Source organism: Amphiprion ocellaris, chromosome 4 (assembly GCF_022539595.1).
Source record: "Amphiprion ocellaris isolate individual 3 ecotype Okinawa chromosome 4, ASM2253959v1, whole genome shotgun sequence".
Lineage (NCBI taxonomy): Eukaryota > Metazoa > Chordata > Actinopteri > Pomacentridae > Amphiprion > Amphiprion ocellaris.
In genome coordinates, this window is record NC_072769.1 from 5061086 (window position 1) to 5084766 (window position 23681).

General features: G+C 39.6%; 1 protein-coding gene across 3 annotated transcripts in view; it reads right to left on the reverse strand.

Annotated features, from left to right (window-relative positions):
• Positions 1–212: 212 nt before the first annotated feature.
• The window catches only part of kcnh1b (potassium voltage-gated channel, subfamily H (eag-related), member 1b), an 89808-nt gene continuing 66339 nt past the window's right edge, over positions 213–23681 (reverse strand). For 2 of the 3 annotated variants that reach the window (XM_055009846.1, XM_023287918.3), the window contains 2 exons: positions 20699–20895; positions 213–8161 (listed from right to left, as the gene is read on the reverse strand). In XM_055009846.1, the coding sequence (XP_054865821.1) occupies positions 7319–8161; positions 20699–20895 (1040 nt within the window). In that variant the 3' untranslated portion in view covers positions 213–7318. Of the gene's footprint in view, positions 8162–20679; positions 20896–23681 lie in introns of all 3 variants that reach the window. The other variant, XM_055009847.1, reaches the window with a different exon arrangement.

Below are 23681 nucleotides of genomic sequence, written 5' to 3' on the forward strand. Positions count from 1 at the left end.
TCATTTGACTTAGCTGATGTAAAAAAACAAAAAAGAATGACATTTTGGAAAGCACTGAAATCATGCTTGAAGATTTTTAGCTCTCATTTCTTCAAGGCAAAGAAACTTCCTGTTTTGTTAGTTTCTGGTTGCTTTACAATTGCGATGATTTGATATCAAAAGGAGCAATGTCTTTCATAAATGTATAAATAGAAAAATAACAAAGACACAACTACAAAGTATAAAACCATTTATTGTTGACGTTTGATGTGATTTTTTTAAAATAAATGTTCTTTGTGCTGACACAGTCTGAATTCCTGACAATAAATGAAGAACAGAAATTTGTGGTTACTACAAGTTGTCTTCCAAGCTTTTGCTCCAAGTCGTGAATTTCCAAAACAGTGCATACGTGATATTAATAAAGACGTTGTACCATTTTAACATTGAGGTGCTCTTCATGCACAGACGGCGGTCGTAACATACATGTGACCAACAGCAGTAGGTAATAAAGTTTAGAGAGAAGGAAACCTCAGAGTCCTCTGAGATATTTCAGGAGCAAGGTAAAGTCAGCTCAGGTTTCAGTCTTTCCTGTAGAAAAACAAGTTTCAGACACCAGCGTCATGCAGGGACGACAGACGACCAAAGTGCATCAGTGTCGATACCAGCGTGCTCATGGGACAGCGTGAGTGACACAAAGTACCACAAACAACCACCAGTCTCTCTGTAAAAACAGCATACATGGCAATAATTGCATATTATGATGATATATTGTCACACCTACATAGGATACACGAGATACCACATTCAAGACAAACGTACATCTCAGGTTATCATTTAGACATTTCAGGTGAGTACATTTTCAAAAGACAGGTTACATTTCCTGTGATTAAATGGAACAAAGCATCAAATTTGTTATGATTTATCATTTTTCATTTCAAAATGTAGATAAGGTTGCTTCTAGTTTGCTATCATTAGATGATACTCAACTTAGGCTGCATAATATAACTTTTTTATATTAAAACAAAATATATATTCTTTATTCTCAAACTGGTTTGTTTGAAATTTGCATTAAAATGATGTTCGGATACTTCAGGGAGTAAACACTGTCACAGTTCAGTGTTGGATTTTGAGATTAAGGGGCCGGATAAACTTCAACCGAACACTTGCATGCATGTGGTGTCCATGCAAACTCTTAAGGACATAGGAAGATAATAAATTTACATTACATAGGGCTTTGTAGCTATGTAGACACATGATGTATGAGTTTTTTTGCTTCACTGTGTTCTGCTGCAGTTCCTATAATGTCCACTAGATGCAGCTCCAAGGAAATTCTGATTGTACTGAAGTGAACTAGAAAATCTCAAATTCTCTACAAATACAAAATCAATAGTTTTACACAGAAAGTTCAGCTCGGAGTAGATTGTTACATCTGATGTCAACCTGAGCCCAGATTTTCAGAAATAACGTTAAGAAGATGCTTTGATAGACAGTTGTCTCGGCCTATCACACTCAGCCGTCATGGTTGCTGCTCATCTCATTTCAGTTCATCCCTCCTTTGGCCACGTCATTGACTGTATATAAAAGATGGACATAATGTCTGAAAAGTGAAGCCAATGAGAAAAGCATAGTAAACTCAGATGGTTTCAAACAGTCAGCAGGAGAAGGTAACACCGCAGAAGGTTTGTAAAAAGAAGCCAGATTACAGTAGATAGAAGTCAATGAGACAATCACCCTTGTTCTCCCCTGATTCGTTAACTTGATGTACAGTTGTCTAATGAGTTTATTGTCTAATTTACTCGATTAAACGTCTTTTTTAATACAAATGATATTCATTTTGTAAATTAATTAGCCCATTTACAGAAAAACAGTTAATTAAACAGGATAGAATTTAGGGAGGAGCTCATTTGTGATTGATTGCTATCAATGTTCAAATTGTTCTTGAGTTCTTTGTTAGAATCAAGATGCCCACAGCCAAATGTAAAACTCAAGGATTGAAAAGAGCAGTCCACAAACCAACAGGTGGTTGCTATGTCTATGTCCATCTCTCCAAGGTACGTGTCCACAGGATCCGTCAATTTCTCGCATCCCATTCATTGTCTATGTGAAACGCACCGCATTCCATGCTGGTTGCCCCACAGCTCATATACATAAACTACTACTGACTTCTGCTTTATGCAAATTCAACGCGGGGAGTGGAGGTCCGATGTCTCCCGAAACTTTAGAAAACGTCTAAACCAGCCATCGTTGAACTAAAATGAGGACAGATTCAGCAGCTTGTTTCTCACCTCAAATGCTTTCAGAAATACTTTTTGCTGAACTGTTTTTTTAGTAAAAGAAAAAGTTTGCAACCGATCTGCCATGTTGGTCCAACGCTTCTACCAGAGTGAAGGTCTGAATGGCTGTCATGTGACCGCCTAGTAGCCCACTAGTGCATGTGATATTCAGATGGGAGAAAAAACGCCTCTGTGGAGACCTACCATTATATACAGGCTATGGGCCATATCAGGATTTTCGGCCTCGCTAACAGTAGCTGATAAAGGTGGCGAGCAGGCTTCATGTTTCTTTAGAAACCTGTGAGAGACCTGAGACAATGTAGAAAGGTTGTAACAGACTGAGGCGTTGTATGCGATTGACCAGCAGATGTTGTGATGATCAAGGTGAGGCTGGAAACCACAAAGTGGAAAGTCACAGAAGAGCGGGAACGAAAAATGTAAAGCTAAATGTGAAAAACAGCGGAGGAGGTTTATTATTGCAGTTCGGTTATCTTCATTGTGTTCTTTTTTGAAGGAGACTCATTCATGTTAGAAGTTTGGTAATCATTATTTCAGAGACTTGTATTTGCACCATTAAGTCCTTTATAATTACTGACTCCAAACTAAGCTGCATCACTGTTGATGAACTCCAGCTGGAACGGTAAATTTGCAGACATTTAGAAGTTTCTGACAAAATTAGACTTAATTATGCAAAACCACCAATACAATTGACTTCCTCCTCCATAATTGGTTCAACTGATTGTGACATTTCCACCAAAAATGACAGATGGGCTGTCAAGGTTTTCATCAATACAACTGGATGATGTATATTACCATGATCTGCTGAGTATAAACTAATAGGACAGATGGATGCAGCTGAGCTAATCACAGGTCACCTTGGAGAGAAACCTGGGAGTCTTTTAGTTGCTGTGGCCTCCAACTAGACAGGACATTACGCCTGTTCCATCACAGTTTGCTTGAAAACAATGTACGAGTGAACTGCAACTCGTGTGTTGGTTTTGGTACATGTGACAGTAGAGTGAACAAAAAACAGCTGCTGTGGACAGCACCTGTCCAAAGCTGACAACATGCAAAGCGCTTATTGTTTTCTGAATAACTTGGTTCAGTGTTTTACATTTGTGTATTCCACACATGTAAAGTAGTCCTGTATGATCATGTTTGCAGTCCTTGCCACTATCGGTGAGCCCTCAGAGGAACAAACAGCAACATCTGCAGAGGAATGAAAGTCCTCCAGAACCAACAGTGAAACAGACCAGCAAACATTAACATAACAGGCTCATAAAATTTCAACAAAGAAGCAAAAGTCTGAGGAGAAATAATGCATCTCCCCCCAGGAGGCACTGACATGTACCTAAAATACAGAAAGTGACTAAAACATCCTGGTGTCTTTCTTTCAAGACAAAAAGGACACTTATTTTTGACTCTTTCTGCTTACTAATGCTCTAATAATAATTAATGCAACTTGAATTAAAACAGATTTCACTCCTTTTTGACATTTACAATGCTATTGGGGTCGTTTTTTAGTTTTAAGGACTGGGTGGAACTCACAGCAGCCACTTATTTCACACAATTATCCCTCGAAGCAACACTGTCCTGGATATTCCTATGATTTACAGTATGCAGCAGAACTAAGTATAACCCTGTGCAATATCACTTATATGTCCGTGACTTAGAATTGAATCACCTTTCAACATCTGCATTTTAAGTTGACAACTTGAGTAGAAACTCAATGACAAAAAGTGAATACACCTGTGTTTACTGAGGCACAACTTAAACAACCTGTGATCATTTAACCCTCCAATGTTCAATCAGTCATGGTGATAAAATGAGCTGTGAACACTAAGACATTCTCAGTTGTGGACCTATGGCTCCACATGCAAAAACTCTACCAAATCAACTGAAAAATCTGATTGTGAGACTTCATAAAGATGAAAAAGGAGACAGGGAGATCAATGAATAACAAAAGGGTGAAACACAGTTTCAGTAGTAATCAGGAAGTATAGAATGATACCATAGCACCATTAATCAGAGTTGCAGCAGTCATATTCCTGAAATTACGCCATGGACAGTGCACTACTTTCACAGACGGGCTTGTTCTTTCAAAGGGAATCCTTTCTGTGACAGCTCAGACAGTGTGAAGGACAGTACACAATGCCAGCGTCTAATGGAAGAAAGCCTTGCTTACACTTTGGCTCAAAATTGCCTTCTGAATACTGGGAGCAGATTCTTTAGTCAGGATATATTTGTTCGGCTCAGATGGAGTCCAGCATATTTGGCATAAACCTGACAGGTCTAACAGCAAAGCATGTAGGTGAGAGTGTGATGACATGGGGCTTCATGAGTGAAACACTTGTTGGGGAGATTTATGAATGTCATCATGAATATCTATGCATATACCAAATACTGGCTGACAGGATGAGACTCAGTCTGCAGAAGTTTGGCAGAAGAGGAATATTGCAGCATGATAATGATCCAAAGCACACTTCCAAAATCACACAAGAGTTTCTAAAGAAGAAAAAAGTGAAAACTATGACTTAGCAGTAAGCATGTTGCCCAACTTGAAACTAACAAAACACATTTAGGGTATTTTAAAGTAGAACAGCACAACAATGACAAAACATCTCTCCAGAAATTTGGCATTGAGTGCCATTAAAAAAATAAATCAAAGAGGACGAGCGAAGTTTTGGAATAAATCAAAGATTTGGATCTCATACTGAAGTTTGTAGCGGTGATTTCCCACTATGGCTGCTGTATTTTTAATATAGTGCATCTGAAGTTTCTGAAGCTTACATTGGGGAAAATATCCTGCTGCTCAACTTAGAAATGCAGTTATTGAGAGATGGTGCAATGCTGAATCATTTGCCATTTAAGTGATATTGCACACAGGAGTGGTGTTGTATAATGTACAGTCAATTCCTGTCTGATGGAGTCAGCTTGTATAAGGAATTAATGAGAACAAAAATCACAAGTAACATCACTGTTTACAGTGTCCTATAGTTCCCAAAATGTTCAGTTCCTTCACAACAAACAAGTGTGATCATGAGGGACTAAGCAGACAAATTCACATTCGCTGATCAGACAAAAATCAGATCAGGATTTGTCATACTTATATGAAAAACAAACAAAAAAGAAAGAAAAATGGTGCAGAATTTGACATGTAGTTGCTTCCACTTTTCACAAAACTGAGGCAGTAAAACCAGTTCAAAACTTCACAATGACTGTGTAAAAGATCCAATTTCCATTGGGCATCTAGACCAGGGTTAACTCGTACTTTAATTAGATCAGATCAGTAGTTGTCATCTTGAAGCATTTTTAAGAAAAAATTGCTCTGCATCTTCCAGCCATGTCAACCTGCCTGTCAAAATGCAAGCCTCTTCTTCATCCATGGAACAATAAGTAGAGCCCGTACAGCAGCTCTGGCTTAAGAGACCCTCAAAGAACCACGACAATGCAAAGCCCTAGATTAGCCAAAAAGGTTGCAGTGCCAGCAAGCATCCTGACTTACTACGATTACCTCCTTGAATTAAGTTAACCTAGTTACATTTTAACTGAGACACTCTGTGAAGTGACCCTTACCTTAACTGTAGCAGTCCCTTTAAAGTGTTCTGCATCTTGCGCTTGACCTCAAGATGTGGCAGATTTTCTGAAAAGTTTGCCAATCCTGTCTGTCTAATTTCCACACTGAAATCATGAAGTCACATTACATTAAATGGCAGAATGGAAATGACGAAAACACACATTATTGCCAAGGGTAAATGTAAAGTCCTGTGATAGCTGTAAAACACGCATCGCAGGTTGATACGAGGTGGAAATGCCACCTGCCCTTAACATACGTCATTAAATATCATTAAACGTTTCTTCAAAACACCTGAATCAAAGCGTATAAGTACTGTAAGCTACAACATATACATATTCCACTTGAATTCAGATGCATTCAGGCAACCAGAGAATATCAGAATTGCCATCCAATATATTTTTTCTTTTAAAGTGAAATGACCAGATGACAGTTTGAATTTGGAGGTGTTCAAGTCTCCAAATAGTGCTTATGTTTAACTTTGAAACATGCAATTTTATAAAAACCAATCCAATAATTACAAGGAACCACTCACTTGTCCAGTTCTGTGCAGGAATCAAACATTTACGTCAGAAACATTTAGGGTCTCATTTTCACTTTACCTTTCACATTCATTCCAGATATAAAAACGCTACTGATTCCAACAGCAAGACTTCTCTGTGATGTTTTCACACACAATGTTTGTTCTGCATCCCAATTACTGTGGGAAAATGGAGTTTAAGTCTGTTAGTCTGGCCGGTGTGCTTGTCTCACCAAACCAAACCACTGACCCTCAGCTGAAAGTCTGGTCCACAATGTTCAGCAGCCTCCTACTTAAACTGAATGCCAGTCTGTTGACTAAAGCTCTTCATAGCCAATCACACAGTGTTGCTTTGATATGTTTCACAGAAGCTAATTCTCAAACAACCAAACAAACCTTTATCTTGACCTCCAATTGTTAACGCTGTAGTAAAGCCTTTGTCTGTCCACTAGAGTCAATGAGATAAGCCTCTGTTCAGCAGACTGAAATATGTAAACCTTCTTTTCATTTGGGAGTGCACAAAGCCAACGAGAGTGGACCCTTCAGTACCTGAAGGCTCTGAGCTGGCTTTTTGGACCAGACTTCATAACAGCAAGTCACAGCCACCAAATCAACCCAAAGTACACAATTTCCTTTATCACAGTGGCAGAGTCCTGTTTTAAAACAACAACATTAAAGCCATCTATTATTATTGCCAATATTCGGTGAATGTCTGTAGGTTTCAAACCCTCCTGAGGGCTGAAGGTGCCATCATGACTGTCATGACTCTTAAATAAAAAAATTGCTTTATCCTCATTCCAGTTTCCATCTGCAACATCTCTACCAGCAGAGAGATGCTAAGAACATAACAAAGTGCGGCTTTTTTCATCGGTGTGATATGATCATTGACCATCATCATCAGTTTCACTCTGTAGTCAGAAGCTTTTCTCTGACACCTGAAGGCTGACTGTGTAGACTGACTCCATGCCTAGTTTAAGAGAAGCTGTCCTTGTCGGAGTCAGGGGAGGGTGGCCGAGAGATCTCGAAAAAAGAGCCAGACGACTTCCTGGATTTGAGAAGTCGAAGCATCTCTGCCAGCTGAGTCTCCAGTGCCTCCATGCGACTGTTCAGAGATCTGATGTCTCCTCTTAATTCTTGTTTCAGTTCGAGGAAAGAGGCTTGCATGCTCTGCTCTGGTATCGGACAAAAGACTTTCTTTTCGTCAGACTGGACTGGACTCCTCTCCTGTGGGGTTCTTGCACCTCCAACATTGTCCAAGCGGAGGTCACTCTTTGTGATGCCGCTGTCACAGGAGTCGGTTTTCTTGAGGGACATCTCATCATGAGACTTAGTTCTATCAGGCAGTGTCTCCATGGACTCAGCCTTGGAGACACTGCTCCATGAATCAGCTTTCACAACCGATTCCTTGAATCGTCCCCAGCCTTTAGCTTTCGGTGGCTCTGCAGATTTGCAGCCAGTTAAGTTGCCATTTTGAGTGATGGGAGTGTGTAGCATGACTCGGCTGGAGGTCCTACATGAAGAGGATGCAGTGGAGGATGTGGTGGGTGTGGCTGGACTCTCAGTCACCATTACGATACTGGTGGAAGCCAGGATCTCCGGACCTCTGGCTGGCTCCACGTGAGCAGCACCTTTCTCCACATCACTGGTTCCGTGACTAATCCGCTCAGCGGTGAGCCGGGCCTCCTTCTGCTGCCTGAAACGCTGGAAGAGTCGTCGGACTGGATGGTCTGGAGGAAGGTTCAGAGGAGCCTCATTCTTCCTCTTCAGCATCTCTTCTTCCTCACGTTTCACATCACTGATCTTCCGGAAGATTATCTATTAAAAGACAGAAAGCCAGCTTAACACAAATCCAACATAATGCAACTTTTTATTAAACTGTGTAAATGTTATCATCAACAATACTAGGTCTACTTCACAATTTAGTCCCAAGAGAAGTTGCTAAATCACCAAGCCTCCAGCATCACCTAGTTTTGCAATTGGAGTATTTGTAGTTAAACTTCACGGTGCTGCTTTGTGGTGTGACCCACAGACTGTATATAAAAGACAGATGTAGTGACTGTGACGCCACTCATTAGTTTGTGAAATACCATTTTGAAGCCTTGAGTTTTGAAATTGACTGTCACCATCCTGTTTGTTTGCAAGCATGCTTACATCCAAATCAGGTGAACGCTGTAGGAATTACACAGAGGTGGGCAGTAACGAGTTACATTTACTCTGTTACATTTACTTGAGTAACTTTTTTTTAAAAAAGTACTTCTGAAAGTAGTTTTACTCTGCCATACTTTTTACTTTTACTTGATTAGATCTGTGAAGAAGAAACGCTGCTCTTACTCCGTTACACTGGGCTGCACTCAACTCGTTACTTTTTGATTTACCACATTAGATCTGCTTCATTTTGCCGGAGAGATGCCCCCAGTGGATCTACCACATGACTGTGTTTCACCAATCAGATGAAGCAACAATAATCACATGACTCCATTTCACCAGACTTCGGCCTGCGGTCACATGACCACATACGAACTGTAGCGGCATAGAAGCACAAACTCTTCACACGTGGCAGACATGGAATGAAAAAAAAACGGGGGCATTTTCGGGAAATTTGATCTTGCTTCGAGTCCGACAACATTAGCATAGCATTAGCGGATATCTCTGTCTTCGGCTTTTGTCTTCTCTTTACAAACACGGGCGAAGTGAAGCGTGACGTCAGGCTTGGTAGGTACCATATGGTAGGTCCGCGGTCCTTATACAGCGGAGGGTGGGGGGATCTGAATATTCAGATCTCAAAATTAATACTCGGATACTACCACAACGACTGAATATTCGGCTATTTGGGTCCAGCCCTAGTTGTATTGTTATTTTCCATCTACTGAGCCTGTGCCATTTGGAGGGAAGTGAAATACAGTATATCTTGTCTCTGGAAGTAGTTTGCACTGTTCAAACATACAAACGTTACCTTACTACAGGTATTTGTTTCAAAAGCTTTATGTTGTGAAAAACTGAAATTTGGAAATTTGTGTTTCTTGTGCCTTAAATTTGTCATTTTACAAAGATGTTACTTATTTTTGCAATTTTTTTATTTTAGTATTTGGAAATACCAGAATTTGCAAATTATTTTACATTTTTGTCTGTCTGATCACATTATTTCTAAAAAAAAAAAAAAAAAGGACATTACAATGTTACTCAGTACTTGAGTAGTCTTTTCACCAAATACTTTTTTACTCTTACTTGAGTAATTTTTTGGATGACTACTTTTTACGTCTACTTGAGTGATATTATTTTGAAGTAACGTTACTCTTACTTAAGTAAAAGTTTTGGCTACTCAACCCACCTCTGGAATTACAACACCTGTGTGTGCCCTAAACCTTTTTAAGGGACCAAAAGTGATTGGACAATTGACTACTCAGCTGTTCCATGGCCAGGTGTGTGTTATTGCCTCATTGTTTCATTTACAAGGAGCAGATCAAATGTCTAGAGTTCATTTCAAGTTTGATATTTGCATTTGGAATCTGGTGTGGTCAACTCTCAATATGAAGTCCTAAGAGCTGTCACTCTCAGTGAAGCAAGCCATCATTAGACAAAATCTAAACAAATCCATCAGGGAGAGAGCAAAAACATTATGTGTAGCCAAATCAACTGTTTATTACTTTCTTGAACAGAAAGAACACACCAGTGAGCTCAGCAACACAAAAGACCCGAAAGACTACAAGTGTGATGGATGACAGAAGAATCCTTTCCCTGGTCAAGAAAAACCCCTTCACAATAGTTGACTAGATCAAGAACACTCTCCAAGAGGCAAGTAAATCTAGTTAAAAGTCAACAATTAGAAGAAGACTTCACCAGAGTGAATATAAACGGTTCACCACAAGGTGTAAACCATTGGTGAGCCTCAAAAACAGGAAGGTCAGATGAGAGCCAAAAACCAACCTCATCAGTGAAGCATGGTGGTGGTGGACATGTACGGCTGCCAATGGAACTGGTTCTCTTACATTTATTAATGATGTGACTGCTGACAAAAGCAGCAGGATGAATTCTGAAGTGTTTCAGGTGATATTATCAGGTCATATTCAGCCAAATGCTTCAGAACTCATTGGAAGGCGCTTCATGATGCAGATGGAAAATGTAGATGTGACTAGAGCTTAAGGAGGAAAAAATAGCTAAATTTACCCCCAAATAACAGAACTACGTCCTTATAGATTTTATTCATATTTACACTGTTGATAAATATATTGCTTATCATTCTTGTGAGTTACATTAACATTTGGTGTGTTTCATTTGCTAATAAAACAAGTGGTAAAATGCTCAAACACACATCAGTACACTTAACATTTAACATCCATCTTCAATAGTTTGCCAATCACCAGTTTAACCTCAGCATGTCTTTGGACTGTGGGAGGAAGCTGGAGCACTCGGTGAGAACCCACATATGCACAGAGAGAACATTTAACTCCACACAGAGAGGAGTAGGACCCCCTGCTGAGGTTCAAAACCAGGATCTTCAAGCAGTGGAGTGCCACTGCTAAAAGCATCGTATTAAGTCAGTGATAATAGTGTGACCATCGGTTCACTCTGAAACTTCACTGATTGACGTTTGCTCGTTTGTGTACTGAACGCCTCCAGAAGATAATTCTTTATGACTCTGGCTGGATGTCTAAGCTTGTTGTCCGGCTGCAGATTGAATTTGGGAAGAGCAGATGCCCCCTGATGTCTATACATGTTAAAAGTCTTCTGCTTCAGAGGCAAATACAGGTGTGGTGTAGAGAGTTGAAGAGTTAAAGTTCAAATACCTTTACATTAGTGTGCACACATGAACAAAAGTAATTCAGTTAAAATAAGATTATCTTGTGTGTAACAGCTTTCGCTGCATAAAGGACTTTTAGGTGCTCTTCAAAGAGGCTTTAGCCAGCTTCCAAGGAAAGCCTACTGTACCACAATGTTAAGAATTGAGAATAAAAGCTGAGGTTTAATTTACTGAAGCATTTGTCAAATGGCCAGAACTAACAGGAAAATGTATAGATTTCTGTCAAATATAGGCAGAACAGCTTCACAGCCTTTCCTGTATGTGAACTGATCTTACCATCATGCATAATCATTCCTGAGCCTGGAAAAACCCTCAGCTGCTGTGTGTGTTGATTAGCTTGCATCAGGACTTACAGCAGCCAGATCTCTGAAATGTCTGGGATGTAAAACTCATCAATAAAACTTCAATAATTTAGGGGTGTCCAGGGGCTTAGCACATCGACTGTGAACCATTGTAAGAACTCTATGACAGGTATGAGAGGTAGGGTTGTTAGGAGAAAAATGTATTACAAAAAGTAACAGTCATGATAATATTAAAGTCAAAGCATTACAAAGAAAGATTGTCTCAAGGATAAGCAGTCATGTCTTCTGATTCGATTGGGTAAACTGGATTACAAACACATGACTCAGCATTTCCTGGCAGTGCATATGTAAAGCACAGTTGGCAGTTTTCCTTGCAAAGACATGTTTGGACTTCTCCTTTAGCAATACTAATACACAGTCTGCAGGCTACGCCATCCCCATGTCCAGCCTCGCTCGGCGACATGACTCAGTGTGAAAAATAAAGATTTATAAGTACACAGAGGTTTATTCCCTAACACTGTGAATTTGTATTTTGAGCTCTGTGTTCTTTGCTGCAGCTGTGTGGAGGAAGCAAAGCTGAAGTTCCTGCAGCTTCACAGTACATCTGTTAACAGACTCACACATAAAATCAATAAAACTGGAGTTTACCAGTAAAACCTGTGAGTTCAGGTCATTTTACATTTGATTTATGAGCTGACAGGCTGAGTTTGCCGATGTTTCTGCAGGTATATTGTGATTGAAATACAGTGAAAACAGTGCCTGCCTGGAGGGACAGAAATTAAAAGGAAAATGATCAACAGGAATATGAAGTGGACTGGGCCGAAGCAGGTTGTACAACAGAGGTGCAGTCCTGTGTTTGTTGCAGGTGCTGCAAGAACTTCCTGAAGGTTACGTTACAGCTGACCTTCCTGTAAATCGATGTGTGTTAAGCACATCAGATAAATGACTTTAATGTACATTAAAGGTGTCGAGGGACTGTTGGCTACATGTGACCTGATGACCTCTGAGAACGTTTTCATTCAGTGTAGACAGTGCAGGGCGTTTCCCTCAGCAGTGTCATCAGCATGTTGAACCCAGATCCAATCATTGAGCTCCTGACCTGCTAAAATTGGATCGTGTGGATGGAGCAGCAGCAGCCGGACAGTTCTATCAGAGCTATCTCAAAGTTGAACACTGAACGTGAGGGAACTGATAATGTTAAACCAGTGCTGGTCCAGAGAGACACACAGGCTACCAGACCAATGCTCCTACAATCTGTTTTCAGGACTGAGCTGCTCCACAGCATGCAGCGACTTTAAAGATTTTCCAAACAGAATTTTAAACTTTGCAAATTATAGGAAATGGTCTATCAAACACATTGAGCAGAAGAACCATAAACAGAAAGTAAATAAATGTTCAGAAATCTGCTTGCAATCAGAAAACAACAGGCTTTTCCGGTATCAGTACTTTACTGATAGCCATCTGTACATCTGTGGGTACATTCAAAGACAAACTACTAATTGCTAATTCAGCTATGCATACTAGCACCAGTTGGACTAAATGTAAACAACTTCAGGATTGAAACAGGACTTGAAGAGAACAGCAGCACCTTGCAATAGCTGACATTAGAGCAGAACATTTACAAGCAGATCGTAGCTTGACTGATTCCTTTATTTCTTTCCATCAACATTCAGTTCAATTCAAATTTATTTAAATAGCTCAGATTCACAACATATGGAATCTCAAAGCGCTTAGCATAGTAAGGTACAGACCTTACGAATTACAGAGAAAACCTAACAATCTGAAGTTGCTTTTGGATTCCATATGAGCGGTGGTGGGAAGGAACGGCAAAAACCCCTGGAATAGTGAGGAGAAAATAAAACCTCTGACAGAACCAGGCTTAGAAGAGGCGGCCCTCTGCCTTGACTGGTTGGGTGAGTGTGGGGATGATGGGGGTGGGGATAGCAGGAGGGTGATATTGATACGTCTTCATGTTATTAGTGGTTAAATGTGTCCATTAGATTGGCAAAAACATTTTCAGAAAAACAGCAAAGACAGCTGAAAAGTGGATGGAATTTTTATTTTTCTCAATTGCAATTGGCAATTTAGGCACTCTTCTTTTAATTCTATGTTTTAAATTTTTTATTCCAGTCTTTTAAGTTCTTTTTTAGGCCTATGGTAGGATTGCACCTTCAACTTTGTTGTATGTTTACAATGACAATAAAGCCATTCTATTCTATTCTATTCTATTCTATTCTATTCTATTCTATTCTATTCTATTCTATTCTATTCTATTCTATTCTATTCTATTCTATTCTATTCTAGTCTTTTGCCAAATTAGTTGAATTTTCCCATTTAATAGAAATAAAAGTCCTTCTCCTAAACTTGAGGCTAAAAATCTTTAAACTTGAACTGTTCAGGCCAGATGTTGCTTCCTGTGCAGCTGCTGTTGAAGGTGTTGCGATGAGGCTCTCAGCTGTGAGACTGTGGGCAGTCCGAGCGTTTGAAGGTGAGAGCTGCTCTGGTAGGTCGTTTCTCTTCACCAGCATCATTACTGCACAGCCAAGCAGAACAAGACACGGAGGCTTTCATAGCGATTTACAGCAGAACAAGAGAGTGTGAGCTGCGCTGTGAAGCTAACCAGGAGAATGCGAGCGGCTAACATCAGTGTTTGATCCCTCATCTGAATTCCAAGTCTCTTAGTTTGTTTTCCTCTAACTAAAAGATCTCTACATGTAAAAAAAAAAAATACATCATGTTAGCTAAATAACCTTGGTCACATTCAGCCTTGACCAATAAAAGCAGCTAGATTGGGATGCTGGTGTCAATCTGAGCTATTCAGTTTTCAGGATGAATATATTTGACTGGTGTGGATGGAATAATCTGTTAGTTTTTAGTGCAGATTCCTTTTGATGTGGAAACTAGGCATGTCTGATGAATCCATCTAGCTGATGTTTTGTTTTTCTTTTTTTTCCCCCACTGCATCATACACTATTGTGGTCTTTTAGCCTATCTTTTCCTTTAAGCCAGAAGAATTGAAACCATAAGGGAGAAATGTAAATTTTGCATTGTTTAGTTTCATGATAGTCTTATTTGAAGCGAGTCAATCAAATCTCATCGCAATAGCACCTATCTGTGGGTGGGATATCTTAGGCAGCAAGTGAACAGTCAATTCCTCAAGTTGATGTGTTGGAAGCAGGAAAAATTGCCAAAGTAAGCATCTGTGCAACTTTGACAAGGGCCAAAGTGTGATGGCTTGACAGGGTCAGAGCATGTCCAAAATGGCAGGTATTGTGGGCAGTCCCAGATATGCAATAAATAGTCCAAAGAAAGACACCCACTGGACTGTGACAGTGTCCAAGGCTCAACGGGAGTAAAGGTTGCTGATATAAAGAGGTCCAAACACAAAGTGCATCGCTGCTTGTTGTGTAGCTGAGTAGCTTCCAACTGGTCAGAGTGACCATGCTGACCCCGGACCATTGTACAAAGTACTTACAGTGTTCATGTGAATGTCAGAACTTGACCATGACCAATGGACAAAGGGGGCCTGGTCTGATAAATCATGTTTCCTTTGGCATTATTTGGACGGCTGGGTGTGTTTATTGGGGAAGACATGGCAGCAGGATGCATGTGAAGAAGGGGAGCTAGCAGAGGCAGTGTGATGCTCTGGACAGTGTTCTGGGTCATGCATTTATATGGCGCATACCATCTACCTGAACTTTGCTTTAGACCATACACACCCCTTCATGAAAGCAGTAGTACCTGATGACAGCGGTCTCAGCAGGACAATGCTCCCTGCCACACTGCACATTGTTCTGGAATGGTCTGAAGAACATGATAAAGAGTTCAAGATGTTGACTTGGCATCAATTCAAGCATCCAACTAAGCATCTGTGAGATATGCTGGAAAAACAAGTCCAATCAATGGAGACCCCACTTCGCTAGTTTCAGGACTGAAAGGATCTGCTGCTGTCGTCTTGATGTCTAATTCCACAGGACGTCTTCGGGAGTCTGTGGACTCAACGAGGTACAAAGGGACTTAGATAATATTGGGCAGGTGGACTGTAACGTTGTGGTTCGTCGGTTGACAAGGATTTGTAGCAGTGATGTATCATAAGCAGGCTGTCACACAGAGCTAAACAGACTGAATCACTACCCATTTTAGCATTCTTGCTAAATTCTCCCCTTCACCTATGAAATTTGAGGAAGCTGTTGTGATCAAGTTTAAAATAACTAAGAACCATTTGGAGAATACAGACTTGCAAAAAGGGCAGATTCTTCATATGTTCCACTATTAACAGACAAAAATAAACTTCAATATAAGGCAGATAGTGCAAGACCTTGCAGAGCAAAAGGTTCACAGAATGATATTATACTGAAGTTAGAAGTAACTGCGGGGTTAAAGCCCATCAGTCACTTCTGATCCAGAAGAAGTGTTTGATTTACAGGCCTTTTTAAAAAATACAGTTTTCAGTCTTACTCATTATGCAGTAGTAAAGCAATTTTGGGGAAGGAAGTTATGTATAGTAGTATGTTATAGGCGGCAACATAAAGCTAATTCAAGTTAATACCTGAAGATCTAATTTCATCACAGGGTCTGTGTGTAATTTTGTTCCATTTCTGACTTGGTGTCAGAACTCCCTTCATGACCCCTCTCTCTGACAGTAGAAAGGAGGTGAGCATAATGAAGCTGTGTGAGCAGTGAAAGCAGATGTGAGAGTCTGCTGACCTCTCACTTCCAGCTAGGTGTTCCTCATCGGGTGTTTTCACTTCAAAGAAAAACTTTAAGCAGTTTCAGGTCCTGTGGTTTTAAAGCAGCTGTTAGTTTCATTTCAGTGTCTCATGTAGCTTAAATTAAATGTGTCTTTTATTGCATCTTGTGATACGAGTTACAGGTTGATAACTGATGGAGTCCTGCTGGGCTCCCATTTGTTGGGGATAGTTACAATATGGTACAAGGACTAGAGTCTGAATGAATTCAATGTCTAAAGCATCAATATTTCTGGGCCTGAAAAGTGTTCAGAGGTGAGAGAAAGTGTTTTAAGACCTGTGTAGTCTTGTCGAATAAGCTTCAGGCTACGTTTAGACTGATACGCTTTTAATTTAAAATGCCTAACTTCCTTTATGTTTATGCCTTGTGTTTACACTGCTTCTGAGTTTTAGGATCCTAAAACAGTGATTTTTGCAAAAGCTGCTCACTCTGTTGCATTTTAGAAACAGAAACCTTTGGGAACAGTGACCCAGGCACCTATGTTCACTTTCTGATTAGACTTTAATGTCATTATGTTCATTGGCTGATTCACTACAATCTTATCATATGACGTTTTCTGGAAGAAAATGCCATCGATCTCTGTGTCAGCAGCAATCCAACATAGATGAAGCGTTATATGTTACTGGTTTTGTTGTCTCTTCTAGCAGCTGTTGTGCTGTTAACCCTTTGATGCACAACATGGGTCAAAAGTGACCCATATTCAATTTAAAATGTGTATCTCTTGACCCATGTTGTGCATCAAAGGGTTAAAAAATACAAAAGCATCAAATCAAATATTTTCTTATTTCTAACAATTAATTTGAGAGGTCAAAAAGGCAGAATGGTGGAATTTTGGCAAAGAAGCCTTTCAGCCACGTGACTTTCTTGTTTCTCAGATGGTTTAACCCTCGTCAGTACATGTGGCAAAACCTACTTCATCCATACACTTGGGGTCCAGCTGGAACCCAGTAGTATTTCATTCTGTACCTGTCCATATCCTCTCAATACATATTTTCCTAAAACGTGTGTCATCTATAGATACAAATATGAAAGAAACAATGAAATTACTATTGATGATTACAACATGTATTGCTTACTATATTAGTGTAAGAACTCCTGAATTGAAATGAAACACAATGCAACTGAGGCAGTCATCACAAGAGCAACATAACACAAAGATACATAAATAACAGATGCACAGTCTGGCTGGGGTCTGGCTGGGGTCCGCATGTACCCCAAATGATTTTTTTTATATATACACCACAAACCTGGTTGGAATCAAATAAGCTTTGGGGTCCGCATGGACCCCAGGCGTACTGATGAGGGTTAATATTCTGTGTCGGGATCAATGTGTGCAAACTTCAGCACACTAAAAACAATAGGAAAGTTTGTTTATTATCATTTATTTCCATTCACATATCCTGCTGGAACTGAAGTTACATCTCAGATGAATAGTATGTCTGAACACGCACAGCCATGTCTGACTTAATGGATCACTGATGAAATCAGTAAATCGGCGCACTGATCACTTTGATCAATAGAAGGGCTTATTAAATTGACCTCAGAGACCAAGGATGCGACACAACAGCACACTGCAGCTGGTGTCTGTTTGGTTCTTACCTGGAAGATGCTTTATTTAATTCAAGCCTTACATCAACCCTAACTCCAGTGTGGGGCAAAGCATTGGATGCAGTGATGTAAAGCAGCCACCACTGGACTCCAGAGCAGTAAGACGTGTTCTCTGGAGTGACCAATCACACTTCTCTGTCTGGAAATCTGATGGACCAGTCTGGGTTTGGCGGTTGCCAGGACAACGATACTTGTGCCAAGTGTAAAGTTTGGTGGAGGGGGTATTATTGTGTGGGCTTGTTTTTCAGGAGCTGGGCTTGGCCCCTTAGTTCCAGTGAAAGGAACTCTGAATACTTTAGCATACCAAGACATTTTGGACATTTTCATGCCCCCAACGTTTTGGGAAAAGTTTAGGGATGGCCCCTTCCTGCTCCAACATGACTGCACACCAAAGCACAAATCAGGTCAATAATGACATGGATGAGTAACTTGACTGACCTCAACTCGATAGAACACCTTTGGAATGAATTAGAGTGGAGACTGAGAGCCAGGCCTTCTATCCAACATCAGTGCCTGACTTCACAAAAGAAGACTTTCACCTTGTGGAAAGCCTTCTCAGAAAAGTTGAGGCTGTTATAGCTGCAAATGGTGCGCTAACTCTATATTAAACCCTATAGATTAAGAATGGAATCTCATTAACGTCCCAATACTTTTGGCAATATAGTTTAATAAAGCTGACCTTGATGACCAGGAGAAGATATTTCAGATGATAATTTTTGTTCAAATATGCATTTACAAAATGATAAGATCAATTAATAAAGGTAAATGTCCTTTCAGCTGAGTTCTTAAAGCTAGGTTTCAGTTTGATTTGTAACAGAAAGACTGTAAAGATGGTATCACTTCTCTGCAGCAGAAATGATAATCAGCTTAAGTAAATGTTCACTGCCTTGTCTAGATTAGAAACTTTAAGCTCTTTTCTAAATAGATACACATGACATGAAGTCGTGGATTCAGCTAAAGCTTACATGTTGCCTGCCATATCTTCTTTTATTTTAAAAACGGAGATTGCAGTAACATGTACACATGCCTATGTACACAACAAATCAACTTTGCAATTAAAGAGTTGATGAAAATAAGGCAGATTTTTTTTCAAGTCTTTGTCGACTAGTTTTAAGTTCAAATCATGATTTATTGTGGCCTGATGTTCCTGTTGTACATACTTGCAGCTGAAAGAAGAGACTATGCCTTTTATGTTCACATTCAGCCCTTGAGACATTAATATTATTCATTAATACAATTATTAATACAGGCTAACTTGCTGCCAACATGTCCAGTGCTCTTGTTGGTTAGATGATTGGCTCTGATGCATTTACAAGTACATATAGCAAATATTGCAGCAATGGCATGGTCTGCCACTTAGATCCAGACTGAAATATCTTGATGAATGCTGGGTGGACTGTCATGGAATTCTGAGACAATTCTAGTGCTTCCAGCTTTAGTCTAATCACATTTAGTGCCTTTTAAATAGCTTTAATGCTTGATAGCATATTATTGTTTAAAATGTTTTTTGAAATTCTTTTACGTTTAAATATTTTCATTTAAATACAATTTTTTGTGGCATAAGCATTTATTCATTCAGACTACAGAAAGCTGACATGGACATGGGAAACAACAAGTCTTGTACCTACCATGTGATGGATGACCAGTGACCACTAAAAAATGTGTTTTTGTCTTGGCTGTTCGACCTTTACTGTGCAGAATGATGTGTGTGCTGGAAGTTTCTCTGAGCTCACCTGAGAGCTGACTTTATGATGTGTTTAAGAAGTTGTGAGTCAGTCCTGGTCCAACAGGCAACTTTAACCTCCATGCTGCCCATGGACTGATGAGCCAAAGCATTATGACCACCTGCCTAATATGCTGCTGCTGATCCTTCATTTTTTGGCCAAAATATTTCCAACCTGCTGAGGCCTGGACTCTGCACAATGAATCCTGTGATATCTGGCACCAAAATATTAGCAGCAGATGTTTTAAGTCCTGAAAGTCACATCCAACAACACCTTGTGGTTGAGTCGTGTTTTTTTTTAGTTTGTCCCCTCTCGTATTTAATACTGCTGAACAGGATTCAGATGCAAACTTCAGCTGACTAATTTGCCGAATGTTCAGGGCTTGACAACACGGTGGAATCACAGATAACAGTGACTTGGAAAATTACTGGACATTATTTCCTACAACTTGTAATATGTAGCACAAAGAGTAGATAATCACCCTCCTGAAACTAAAAAATAGATTTATAGATTCTGAATTTTTGAATGAGGGAGGAGATGAAGGTTGAATATTAAAGAATTCCTAACCAGGCAGAGACACAAATTATTATTCAAAGAACAACATTTTGGCAAAACATGCCTGGAGGGGACAGTATAAAGTGGTGTGACACCAATGTATTTGTATTTCATGGTCTCTTTAGGCTGAATGAACCAAACTGAAGGTTTAAATTAAGCAGAAAGTGTGTGATTGGAGGCTGCGGTTGAGGTGTTAACACATCTGTCTGTCATCATCCACCTCCGCAGTGTTTGCTTTACTGACAGTCACACCTGCTGCGTGGAAGAGGAAGAGCTGAGAACAAAGCAGCTTATGTAAAGTCTTTAGACGACAACAGAGCGAGCACAGCACTGAGCTGCAACAACAGTTCAATCCACAAGACTCACACACTGTCGCTCTGGTCTGATTTTAGGAACATTTTGGTGTTTTATTGAGTCACAGTTTAACATTTTAAGACTCTGCTCCATAAAATATCTATTTAATCAAATGATTTCTCTCCATAACTGAGCAGTTTAAACATAGGACCAAATAAAGCAGGATGCTAATAATCTTCACCACACACAGGTGATTTTCTCAGTAAATGCATGTTAAATAAAATACATCTGCACTAAACATACATCAGGAAAGCTGGCTCACCCTCTTCCTCAGGTTGTAGGTGAGCACCAAGTTTCTGGCAAAGTGGTTGGCAAAGTTGGAGTAAAACTCGAGCACTTTCTGCAGCGCGTCTCGTTTGATGATGTGGAGGTCGCAGTAGGTCAACGCTCGGACGTTAGCACAGGACTGAGCCAGGGTCATCTCCTTCCAAAACACGTCGCCAAACACATCACCTTTACCTGCAGACAGACACAGTGTCACGATGATCAATTAACAGGTTCCAAATGTTCATATGCTCAACAAAATGCATTGTTTCTGACTAAATTTTGGAGCTTTGAGGAGGATAAAAATTCAAACAGAATCCGTGTATTTAGTTACATTTGTGAACAAAAGTTTACATACACTTGTAAAGACCATTCATATCAATGCAGTCTTGAGTTTCGAGTGACTTTTTAAACTCTTAATTTTCTTTGATGGAATCATTGGAATATATGCATCGTTATCACAGAAACAATCATGCATTTTGGTTCTTTCATTGATTTATTATAGGTCTTTTGGAAATATGTCAAAATCTACATAATAAATATTTCACCTCAGTTAAAATGTTACTCCACTTGCAAATTAAGTGGGCAATATGAAGAGGAACTGAAAACTAGTGCCATTTCTTTTGAAGAAATACAAATGACAAAGTACTCAAACAGTCTTACTTTGCTGTTTACTGTCCACTGATTGGTCCACCCTGTTTAAGCTGTGTGCTAAATCATAACAGTGACACTCTGACAGAAACCATCACACAAGATTCACATAGACAGCTGCAGAGCTGCTGTCAAACAGCCAGGATTTCGTCTGAACCGACGACACAGAAAGCGGTTTCATAGCTTTACCATGGTCTCCTACGTTAGCTAATTAAAACGAGATGTTGAACATAGAGATGTAGTTCTGTGATTGTGATGAAGATTAAGACTGTATATCTTCAAAGTCACCAAATGGCCTCTGTCAGTATCTATTCAGGATGAATTTTATCAAAACAAGTAAAGATTCTCTCAGTGTGGGGGAATAATTTAAACTCCTGGCAGTATAGTATCAGCCAATCTTGTGATGTTTGTGAGAATAACAGTTACTTTTGAGCAGTTAACTGTATATTTACCAGAAGGTGCTTGTTTCTTCTGTGTTGTATTTTCCCATTCCTTGTAAACAACGTTCACTAACTTAATTTCATCCCTTGCTCTACTAAGTGACAAAGAGTCCCTGTCCAAACACATCAAGGCTACAACCACTTCACAGGCATTAATGCTCAATTCCAGTGTTTTAGTCAGATCTGATCTTTTTGGGTTGATGGTTTCATATTATTGTATGTATCCAGATCCAGGATGAACACAACTGAGGCCCTAAATGTGTCTGAAATGTACACCGCAAGTATACAACAACAACAATAACATCTTTGGTATGACAGTCCAATTCCAAACACTGCACTGTATTTTTCCCAGTCAACAAGCAGGAGATTAAGCTCCTTCCAGTTTGGACTGAATACAAACTTCTCATCTCTATTGATTCTTGCTACTGTTTTTGCTCCTCTGTGTTTATTTTCGCTGGCTGTGAGGTGCTGACACTAAACAATGCTGACAAGTGATATGCACAAGGATGTGAGATGTTAAGAGATAAATTCTAACTGACCAAGCAAAGAGCAGATCAGACAAACCCAATCTGTTTAGCTCAAATTGTTTTTAAACCTCAAAAGTAAATGAATAACAGCTGAGAAGTTTAAAATTGTGTTAAAAGTGTGTACAATTATTAGATCTCTAAAGACAAAAAAAATCCCCAACTCACTTGTTTATTTACAATGTTTAACAAACAGGTAACAAAATTGTCATTTTTTTTGCTTCACAGAAATATTCAGTGACCAATACAGTCACCGTTCCCTTCAATAACTGCCATAAGCTTTCCATCCATGGAGTCTGTCAGTTTCTTGATCTGCTTGGGATCAAATATCGCTGAGGCAGCAGCCACAGCCTCCTGAATGTGGTTCAAAGAGGTGGATTGTCTTTCATCACTGTAAACCTCACGTTCGAGAAGGGCCCATAAGTTTTCCACAGGATTTGAGTCAAGTCAGACGGGATGCCAGGTCATTATTTGTTCATCTTTGAGGATTGTGCTGGCTAGTTGGGCAGGGAGGTACTTGGATGCATATGATGAAGGATTGTCCAGCATAGAGATCATCGTGAATGCTGTAGACTTCTTCATGTACCACTGCTTGGAGGGAGAATCTTTCACAAACTGGAAGCAGGTTTAGAAGCTGATTTTCAGTCCATCTGAAAAGGTATCACTCGTTTATCCTCAAAGACCATTGTTCTTCCTTCTTGAAAAAATTGTCTTCAAGTATGTTTTGACTCAGTCCATGACACTTCAATTTGTGTGTGTCAGTTAAACCTCTAGGTCTTTATACTCACTCACCTATAATGTTGCAGTTCTGTGTGGAACAACATGATTTGGTTTGCTCACACTTGTGTGAAATTGTTTTATTTAGAAATCAATATAAGAATGTTAAAAGACTTAGTATACAAATATAAATAAATGAAATGAGGTGATACTAATTTGTGACAGTTCTTAAAATAATGAAATGAATTCTACAGGTAAAATAAAGTTTTAACAGCCAAAATCTCCATTCAGACTGGACTTTTGTATCTAAATGGCACTGGGTGATTTAAACATTGCCAGCCCTGGTCGTTTGGTTTGAATAGTTTATAGTAATCAGTTGGTAATTTTTTTCACATCCATTCCAGTCAGAACAGCCTGCTGTTTTCCAGTAAACCTGTTCATCGTCCTGAACTGAAGCTGAAGCAGAATTTTAAAAATTCTGTCTCTGTCCTTTTGGGAGTTTAAAGAATCCCTACTGCACTGTTCTCCCCTTTACTTCCCACATTGTCAAAATCACTCTGCTCCCAATTACCTCATCACCCCTTTCATCCAATAATACATCTGCCTGTACTCCGTGGACCAATCAGCTTGTTGGTTGTGTTGTTTAAAT